This window comes from Diachasma alloeum, unplaced genomic scaffold (genome assembly GCF_001412515.2).
Source record: "Diachasma alloeum isolate Michigan unplaced genomic scaffold, Dall2.0 Dall_scaffold_00627, whole genome shotgun sequence".
Lineage (NCBI taxonomy): Eukaryota > Metazoa > Arthropoda > Insecta > Hymenoptera > Braconidae > Diachasma > Diachasma alloeum.
In genome coordinates this window covers 212,958-223,042 of record NW_021680759.1, presented here as the reverse complement: position 1 = coordinate 223,042, position 10,085 = coordinate 212,958, and the positions used below count along the sequence as shown (strand labels likewise).

At 38.9% G+C, this 10,085-nt stretch overlaps 2 protein-coding genes across 3 annotated transcripts; both read right to left on the bottom strand.

Moving 5' to 3' along the window:
• Positions 1 to 2,088: 2,088 nt before the first annotated feature.
• LOC107043780 (adenylate kinase isoenzyme 1-like) lies at positions 2,089 to 3,893 on the bottom strand. The gene is made up of 2 exons (XM_015265414.1): positions 3,710 to 3,893; positions 2,089 to 2,630 (listed from the first exon to the last, which is right to left on the bottom strand). Exons 1-2 carry the CDS (start codon positions 3,891 to 3,893, stop codon positions 2,089 to 2,091), a joined length of 726 nt encoding a protein of 241 aa, XP_015120900.1.
• Positions 3,894 to 4,548: 655 nt separating this feature from the next.
• LOC107043793 (transcription initiation factor TFIID subunit 3) lies at positions 4,549 to 10,039 on the bottom strand. Of its 2 annotated transcripts, XM_015265440.1 has the most exons (9): positions 9,760 to 10,039; positions 9,439 to 9,633; positions 7,541 to 8,892; positions 6,198 to 6,432; positions 6,007 to 6,083; positions 5,559 to 5,845; positions 5,375 to 5,487; positions 4,823 to 5,003; positions 4,549 to 4,723 (listed from the first exon to the last, which is right to left on the bottom strand). In XM_015265440.1, the coding sequence occupies exons 1-9, from the start codon at positions 9,857 to 9,859 to the stop codon at positions 4,588 to 4,590; spliced, it is 2,676 nt and encodes an 891-aa protein (XP_015120926.1). In that variant the 5' UTR covers positions 9,860 to 10,039; the 3' UTR covers positions 4,549 to 4,587. The 2 variants fall into 2 exon arrangements, with proteins under 2 accessions (XP_015120926.1, XP_015120925.1); XM_015265439.1 differs by having other exon boundaries at positions 6,007 to 6,432.
• Positions 10,040 to 10,085: the final 46 nt, after the last annotated feature.

The window sequence follows — 10,085 nt, the reverse complement described above, 5'->3', positions numbered from 1 at the left end:
GGGGGGGAATTAGGGGCATTCGGTGAGAGAAATTATTGGGTTTAAAGTTGTATAAATATGAATTAATATTTTTTAAATCATTATTTTATAATTAATTAATTTATATTAATTATTATAAAATAATTTCTATTAACTAATTTATAACTGACTCTGTTTGGAGTTACACACGAAAAAATCGTCGATCGGAATGAGAGTCAAAATAAGTGTCATGAGGCTCAGAATATAACGAGGGTAGAATAAGGGTCCAAATAGGGATCATAAGGTTCAGATTAAAGGTCACAAGGTTAAGGGTCAAATTGAGGGTATGAATAAGGTGATAAGGATTATGGGGGTCACATAGAGATCACATGCGAGTGATATGGGGGTCACATGTAGGTCATACGGAGGTTGGCGAGCGGAGCGAGCCAGGGGCATAGCCCCCCGCCATTTCTAAAAAAAGAAAATTATAATCCCTGTTCAAATCAAGTCTTTGAACTTGAAAATTTCCCTTTCACCAATTAGAATAAAGCCGCTCCAATCAACATGTATTCGAGTCAGCCCCTTCCTCCAAAACATTAACTACACAGTTCTACTTCATCCATCCGGGAAAAAGGTGTTGCAAACGCGAAGGATTCGACTCTAGTATAATTAATTATTCCATCGAACTCCCGATTCCTGAAGTGTTCGTCGGGTGTCGACATTGGGAGCCCTGGTGTGCGCCGTAATCAGTTTTCCAGGAGTCCCCGGGTAAGATCGCAACCCCCTTCGGTGGATGAGAGAGCGCGTAGCGCCGGAGGGGGTGGGGTGAGGGTGGAAGAGGGCTTTGACTCTGTACGTCCGCCATGCTGGATTTGCCGTGGTGTTTGTGAGAGAACGCGAGGAGTCGTATTCCACCCTCTACCGGGCAGGAGGTAGGGTGGGGACGTCAGGGGGTGGCTGTACCTATATTCTCAATCTCACCCCCCCCCCGGGCCCCTATTACATGACTAGGCCACGCCCACCGCGCACAAAGACCAGCCAATCGTAGGGCAACGTCGTGACACTGTCGTCCACCAATAGGATTACCCTCTGACACGGTCTTTCGTTTGTCACCAATTGCACAAGCCAAACTTGTGAATGTTTCGCCTCGGCGAGTATCTCCGAGTCTCGTCTCTCAATTCCAGAGGGTCGAATGCACGGGATAAATGCGGTCTATTATTTGGGGATGAAATTCTCTATTTGAGGAATTCAGACGATTCAAGGGATTTTTAATTGACGTGTCGCTGGAATTATCATCATCGTAACTTTTAGAATGAATTTTTGATGAATGGGTGATTTTTAGGAGATGAATTTTGCTCATTGTTTGGGGATGAAATTCGCTTTTTGAGGAACTTAAAGGATCAAGGAGTTTTTAATCATTTTTTTTAATAAACTAGGATAATGCGGATGCATATTTTGCATCAAGAATGCAAAACTTGAGGAAAAAATTAGTGGAAACTACAATTTTTGGTTCAATTACCCCAGGAAAATTGATAAAAACCGAGAAAATATATTTTTCAATTTTCAATTAATTGAAAATTTTGCGTAACTTAATGTTCAATAGCTGAATGCTTCGATTCAAAATACTTCGATTGAAAATAAGATGAGAAAAATTCGAAATGTCATTGAATTTCCAGCAAAATTTGAAATTCAAACCTTTTCTTCACATTTCACGTCCATTGTAATCACGCCCACTGCTTGTATGCATTTTATTTTATACCATTATAACAATAACGTTTCAATGCTTTTCGTTTTTGCCTCGTTGTACACCTGGAGCTTATAAAAGAAAAATGACACTCAGACACAGATAAAATCTTTTCATTTCGTAAGAACATTTTTTTAATATTATGAAAACACCTTAAGAACAAGTTATTTTCCCAATTCCCCACGAAATTTTCAACCTCAACAACTCTAAAAAACCTGAAAGATATTTTGAAATTGAAATAATTTATTGTCCTGTCATCTCCCTCAATAGTATTGACCGATCCCTCTGTAATGATCTGTATACGTTTGTCAGTTACATCATTCGACCGTCACAAATTTCCAAAGAGGAACAATTCTAAGAGCACAATTCGTTCGATATCGCTCCGATTACTCAATTCTATTGAATTGAGAAGCGCCAATATTCTTGTCAACAAGCATTGAGAGCTCATTGAAAACGGTTTCCATGTCTAATTCAGCATTAATGGTGAAAAGAGCCTTCCCATAATGTTTAAGAAGAGCTCGATTCTCCCGGAGAAATAATTTTATTCGTCTCTCAATTGTCTCCTCATTGTCGTCCCTCCGTCCTGACGTAATCGCCCGACCTAAGAGTCGCTCTTTTAGGAGACTTTCCTCAGCCTTTAAGTAGATTACCACGTCTGGTGGACGAATGGCCTTTTCAAAGAGCTTCGCTTGGGACTTTTCGCGGGGATAACCGTCCAGGACGAAGCCGCTCGTGTAGTTCAGCGAGGAAATCATTTTTTCTTTTATCAAGTCCAGGACTAGATCCACTGGGATTAACTCTCCTCGGCCCATCATTTTGTCGATTACTAGGCCACGCTCTGTGGGCTTTGATGCCTCCTCTCGGAGAAGTTCACCGCTGGATATGTGAATGTAGTCGTATTTTCGGGCGAGACGCTCGCATTGAGTTCCTGGAATTTTTGTCGATATTTGGGGTTCGGTAATATTCTTGCAAAACGGTAATTTCTTGTTAAGTTTGAAATTTTCTGGGTAATTCATTTTTTCGAGGGAGACACGCACAAAAGAAATCGTGGAAAAACGTAACGAATTTGATAGAAAATTCTATTGAATTTTCTTGAAGAATGCCGCAGCTTTACACACGTGAATAAATTTAATAAAAAAAAGCTAGCAAATTCTAAATATTAAAAAGACTTAAATATTCTATTGCGATATTTTCTGTCGAATTTTTTCGGCCCAAGTTTTTTTTTTCATTTTATTTAATTTTTGTCATCAAGAAAATCAGACAAACAATCTTGGAAACTTTGAAACGAGGAAATTCTATAGAAAAAATCTCAGTGGAATAAGTTGTGTAGAAAAAATGAATTCCACTGACTTTTTCTGTAGAATATTTTCTATGGTAATGGAGAATGTAATACAGAATTTCCGATAGAACCAATTTTATAGAAAAATTCGTGAAATCAACAATAATTCAATTTTTCTATAGAACGTTTTCCACAAGAAATTCTAGAAAGGAAAATTCTATTGGATTTCTAGTAAACTTCTTATTGATTTTTGGCCGATTCCTTTAAAAAATCCCACAGCTTACCTGTGCGCCTTTCTTGTTAATGAAAATTGAGAATGAAATAAATATTGTATACTAAAAAGCAATAGAATTTGATTTTTCTATACAATTTATTCTGTAGAAATTCCTTGGCTCAAATTTTCTGATGTTTTGCAGGCGATTTTTCAAATGAAAACAGCACCAAAAAAATTACAAAATTTGTGTCGAGGAATTTCTGTAGAAAATGTCTCAATAGAACAAGTATCGCAAGATGCAATTCTTCTCATTATTTCTGTGAAAGAATTTTTATTGGAAATCCTCAGTCAACAGACGTTCAATAAAAAGTCAACAGAATTTCCCATCGAATTCCCCAGTTTTTCTATGAATTTTTTCCTGTCTGATAAAAAAATGCATTTGTTACGTAGTTCATATCCCACCGCTAATTATTTACGAAATTGATATTCTAAATGCTTTTGAGAACAAGCCTACCATGTGGCAGCCAATACGTAGAATAAACCGTTTCACCCTCGCTATTCTCGCCGACAGGATGGAGCTCACCTTTGCCAGCCCCTGGTCCTCCCAGGACGAAAATAATGGGAAGCCTCGAGTTCCTCAAAGAATTCTCATCGATCTCAGCGTTGGGGTTCTTCAGTGGAGCTAAACGATTGCCCATCGTCAATTGCCACAATTTTTCCCGAATTGAAACGTCTCAATCAAAACGAAATTGATGTGATGATCTTTCATCAGAAAATTCAGCATCGATTTCGTCAAACAAAAAGCCATCGCTTGATACCTCAATTTCAATTTCATTGCTGTCGATTACTTACCATAAGAGCTGATCCAGGTCTGACAACAGAATGACTTTTCCACTTCAACAATAATTGTTGGTATAATTTTATTACTCTCAGTGCTTAAATGTCGTGTATAAACATTTGTAATTCATAATTAACATAAACAATAACAATCGATTGAAGCAGAGTCAATGATCTAGGTATAAATAAAAAGATAATAGAGCTAGATAATCTGATTGTCTACAACTACCTACTCCTCAGTGACTACACAGAGAGAAAAATCTGTTGAAAATTATTGCTGAAGAAAATACAATCACTCCAGCAAAAATGATATTTTTCTAAAATTTCCAATTGAAAAAACTCCACATTAATCATTTTAATTTAATAATTTTTAATAATGTAATCCTCAATCATTTTTTCTCTTTGTGTTTTGGATAATCACATCTCTTCGTCACGCACAATGAAAAATATAAAAATTTTTGTAAATTTTCTAGTGACGACGAGACTCGCAATACAAATTACCATAAAACAACCTGATACTCGTGAAAAATGTATTTATAATAATAATAATGAAATTTACACTGATATTTTAACTTTCTTCTTTCTCTTATTTTTCTTCTTGTCGTGATGGAGTTCCTGTTTTTTTGTTAAACATATTCGACAGTACCAGTTCTCCTCGTCGGCTGGGGGAACTTGCATTCCAACACAAACCCTGCAAATAAAATTGTATAAATGAATGAAAGGAATTCATTAGTAAGTCAAAAGTGAAAAAGGAAGGGAAAAGTCGGTAAAAAAAATAGGAATTCCGTACCAGTGATACCAGGCATCGCAATCGTCACATCCAATCATGGGGGTTCCATCGTCCTGGTTCCCACAGGCTGGACAAATCCACACTTGGTGGCCTGTGTTATCAACTATTGTTGCAACTGGACGATCTGGTAGTACTACAGGTACATGTTCTTTTATTTCTTCTTTTTTATCTGCTTTTACTTCTGCATAAAACAAAAATGATGATTAAGTACATGAAATGGTAAAGTTAGTGTTCTCAAATCAATTGAAATATTCTTTTCATTTTTATCAAAGAAAATAATCATGAAGATGTTCTTTAATTCATTAATTGTTTGAAACCAAATGATTTCATCTTCAATATTGATTTTACAATTTTGGAGGTTCATGAATAAAAATGATGGATTTAATTGCAATCAAGTGGACAATCGCATTTTTTTAAATGAGAAGAGAGAATGGGATCTTTTTTTGTAATTCTTATTTTATTATTCTTCTCTCATTATTCACACAAAAAATTGGAAAATAAAATTTGAACGATTATAAAAGCGTCCGTTCAGAAACAAAAAACCATTCTTACTTGGAATTTTTGGTTTTGGAGGTCTCGTCACTAACGCCGAAATTTTTGCTAATTCTGGACTAGATTCCCTTTTGACAACGTCTTCGGGCTTTTTCACGAGTGGTTTAATTGTTCTGAAAAAAAGAAAAATCATTTAAAACGAATTGACTCAACAATGTGGAATTTTTCACGGCAAAATACTCACATTTTCTTCGTCGATGGATTATCAGGGGTGGGTGGCCTCGGCGAGGATTTACCGAGCTTGAGGGTGATCTTGGGAACACTCTCACTCTCCTTCTCTTTCTCTTTCTCCTTTTCCTTCTCCTTCTCCTCTTTCTCCTTTCGTTTGTCTTTCTTCTCTTTCTTCTCCCTGATTTTCTCCAGTTTTTCCTTCTTCTCTTTATTCTTCTCCAGTTTCTCTTTGTGCTTTTCTTTCTTGTCTTTTTTCTTTTTTATCTTGTCTTTCTTATCAATTTTGTGTTTTTTCGGTTTCTGGAAAGTGAATTAAATGGTCATTTAAATTTTATTTTTCTCCTGAATACAATTTTTTTGTTAATGGATTAGCAATTTGCTTCTGAATGGTAAAAAATAGTCCACTCAAAGTTGAGCAATTAAAAATCTTCCATTCAGAAGTGAAAAACATCTGGCTTTACCTTCTCAACTTTCTCAGGTTTCTCCACTTTCTCCACCTTCAATGGCACTGGCACTGGCACTGGTGGATGACTCGGTCCTGGAGCAGGAAACAAATCATACCTCGGTGGAATGATTTTCATGTTGGCAGGTGGTAAGAATGGTGGTCGTGGCAAGGGCAAGTGCTGGAGAATTGGTGGTGCAGTGGGCATACCTCGTCCCAGTGGAAGTGGAAATCTCGTGAACATGGGTGGTAGCCCATGGGGTATCAGTCCTGGTCCTGGTGGAATAAGTGGGCCTGTGGGAATGAGCCCAGGGGCCGCAGGGAACGGCGGAAAGTACGGAAAACTCGGTGGTATTGTCCTGTCCTTTGAAAGACAGGTCTCCAGTGCCTCTGGGGTTTTCGGCCTCCCCAGGACCTCCTCGGTCATATCATGCACCACTTTGCTCTGGGAAAATATCAGGTATAAACTCGTTAAGACGTTCATTTCTACCGGAGGAATACTACACTGATTTTCCACACGAGATTAATTTTCACGTTACTGATCATTCGGTAATGATCTGTTTTTTTTAGTTAGTGATGAGTGATTAGGTGAATGAGTGAATGTATTGAATGCTACAGTTATCATCTATACTTTCTTTTATTCGAAAAATATTCGTTATTTGAACATTATTCAGCTAAATCTAATAAATAAATAATTTTCCTTTTAGGTAATTCTTTCGAGTGTTCTCTAAGATTATGAAAATTATTGACATTCGATTTTTGGAATCGTTTTGAGAGATACCTTACACTAATGAGATGGTTTATCCTAATTAATGGAAGTTAATGGAGTTATTATTAATAAATAATATTTCTGATGGACTTATGGTAGTTATGTTGTTAGTACAATTTTGTTGGTCGTGGTGATACATGTGAAGTAATACTGCTGGGATTCAGTTTAGTCTTCCTCTGGGGAAAGAAAGCGATGGTAGAGTGGTGAAATGTGGCAAAAATCTTGACTTTTTCACTTCTTCGAATGTGCTCTTGTTTCTGGAATGTGGCAATTCAGGGGCGAGATATTGAGAAACATTTGGAACATGTTTGGAGGTATTCATTGAAAACTAATCAAAAGTCAAAATCTACTTAAACCGTTTCAATTAATTAAAATGGAAAATTGACGATAATTTAATGAGTTTGAATTGTTTTTCAATCATTCTCCGTTCATCTCGAGATTAATTGCTTTCAGGGGAAAATATTAGAGCACTTTTTATTATCGCTTCGTCTGATGATTGAATATTTAACAAAAAAGAAAACTCGATGACGTCGTAACGAGTGAAAATTAATTTCCATTAATTTTGCATTAATCTCAGAAACAATCGATGTCAATAAAAAAAACAAAATCCTTTTTGAAACTGATGAAATTCTTAACCAAAATTCGTTTAAAATTTCCACCTAAAACCACTAATTATCCAGCAAACAATTTTCTTTTCTTCAAAATGAAAAATCCAAGAGATAATGACTTAGCAACCACATTCCACTCCTCCTCGAAAAATAATGAATTCATATCATAAATATACCTTTTGCGGACTTTCTTTAAACCCAGGGCTCTTCAAGTTATCTTTTTTCTTACTACCCTTCTCTTTCCTCTTTTTCTTAGTCTCCACAGGTGGCCCAGGGACATTCAGCTCAGGTGTCTTGGGAGTGCTGGGCGTCCCCGGCGGTGACATATCGTCAAACATATAAACATCATTATTGGGACTCCTCAGATCCATGATATCACTGTCCCCATGAGCATGAGCATCAGGCGTATGAGGGACCTTCTTCTCCTCCCTCCTGGGCTCGACCTCCCGATGCTTATCCCCAACTTCATCAATGATCAGCCCCGGCGAGTTATCCCTGAACTCCACCTCCTTGTGCTTGTGATGATCGACAACATCTTTGTCGTCCCGAGGCTTCGATATCTTCTTAAAAATATTGAGCTTCTGCTTGTCATGCTCTGAAGGCAATTTATCAACATTCTCCTCCTTCTTGTCAGGTGGATTCAGGGGAGATGTCTTGTCTCCCTTGCCCTTGGGTGCACTATTTTTCGAGATTTTCGACGGTGATTCCTCCTTCTGTGCTGGATGCACTGGGGTTGGACTCGTTGACGGTGAGAATGTCTTTACCCCACCAGGTTTCAGGGGTTTTAGTTTAGCTGTCTCCTTCATCCCCGCCAGCTTCTTCACCTTGGGCTCAGTGATCTTGTCAGCTTTGAACAAATCCTCCTGCTTTCGGTTCTTCTTTTTATTCTCCTTGTCCAATTTCTTGTCCTCAGGTGTCTTCTTAACGATTTTCTTGATCTTCTTCTCGGATTTTAGCTCGGGGGGGACCATGGGGTACGTCGCAGGCGGTGGAGAGTCCGCTCGAGCCTGGACTGGCGTCCTGGGCTCAGGGAGTTTTCCCTCGCGTGCAGGCGAGAGAAAACCTGAGGTCGTCATCATGACACTGTGGATTTCTCTGAGAGGTCTGCTCTCGTTGTCCATCCTCGGGCGTTTGCCCATCCCTGGACTGTCTGACAGGGGCTCCCCAGGACGTTTGAATATTATCTCTGGGGACTGAGTCAGGACTGAGGGCTCAGAACCTGGGGATGTCGTCTGCCTGTCCAGGGGGGAGTCCGGACGAATCTCGGGCTCCTTGTCGGAGGTCGTTTCGTCGTCTGGGTGCATCGCTGGGAGGTGCTCGTGGATGTGGACTGATCTGGTGACGACTTCTCTACTTCCTGGCTTCAGGAAGTTCAGGTGGTTCTCACGGGTTATCGGGTATTTTGGGACTGATATTGCACAGGGCACTGAGTCCACGTTTTTTACGTACTCCGAGAGCTGCTCGATGTCGATACTCATGTGCTGGAACGCCAGGCCAAGGTCATCCAGGTTCACCTCCGTTCTTCCCACTGGAATTTTGGGATATTTAGAGAAATGTGGCGTGGGTGGTGAAAACGGTCATTAAAGATAATCGGGTGAGGGGTAGGACATTCTCAAAATGCAGCCAATTTTATGAAGATTTTTTCACACGTTATTGAATCCATTTCGACGACGTTGGCAAAATTTGAGAAACCGCAGAAGCAGGGCAACACAAAAATGATTTTTAAAGTTGCTGTTTATACGCGAGGTTAAATGGGTCAACTTGCAGAGGTTTGAAATGTTTGAAATAGGTTGCACCGAGCCCAGTTAAGAAAATCCTCAGTTACAGCATTAGTAAATTAGTAAAAATAATCTGCTGATAATTTTGATTGAAAGTTCCTCGAAGGTATTTCACAAAAAAACGTGGGGTGTCGATGTATCATCACGAAAATTTCGAGGAAACGGTAGCCTTCTGTTACCCCTTAAAAATGTACAATTCTTCTTCTTCGAGAAGAGCCCACTCAACATTGCAAGAAAAGTAAAAGTTCAATTTGCCCCGCCCTTCCCGATGAATTATGGAATCATTAACAACTCACAAATCTCTGAATACTGATGAGACAATCTGTAAACCCTGAGGAAGTACTCCTGCATGAGATCAACCATGAACTCCAGGGGTGTCGAGTTTATCGAGTGCCAGCCGATGGTCTGGCATATCTGAGCTACAACAACTCTCAATATCCCTCGAGTGTAGTCAGACATTTTGTTAAAAATCTCCGGAAACGTCAAATCAACTGAAACAGATCCACAAAAACAGAGGAGTGAGGTTATATTCATGAATCCCACCAAAACACCACTAGCCCCTCTGCTCCAAATTTTTTAAAAATATCCTCAGACTGGAATCAATTCCGCTCACTCACCTTTTAAAAAACCATCAACTATCAACGCAAAATCAGATGTTTGTCGAAATAAAATACAACTAGAATATAGTACGCGTTGGTGTAACGATTTCTCGAGCATCAAGGGACGCCTCTCCAAAGGATTTCATCCATTTCCACATTTTAACTGAGTATTTTCAACGATTAAACGATTATTTTTGGGTGATAACCCACAGTCTGTACGTAAACTGCTGTTTTATTGTGTAATTTCGTCGTAGGAGTTGATCGTTTATGTTTATGAAACTCGACAGTTCAACAACTAGAGCGGCTGCGTTCTGATACTGCCGAGTTACCGGCACAGGCAGCTC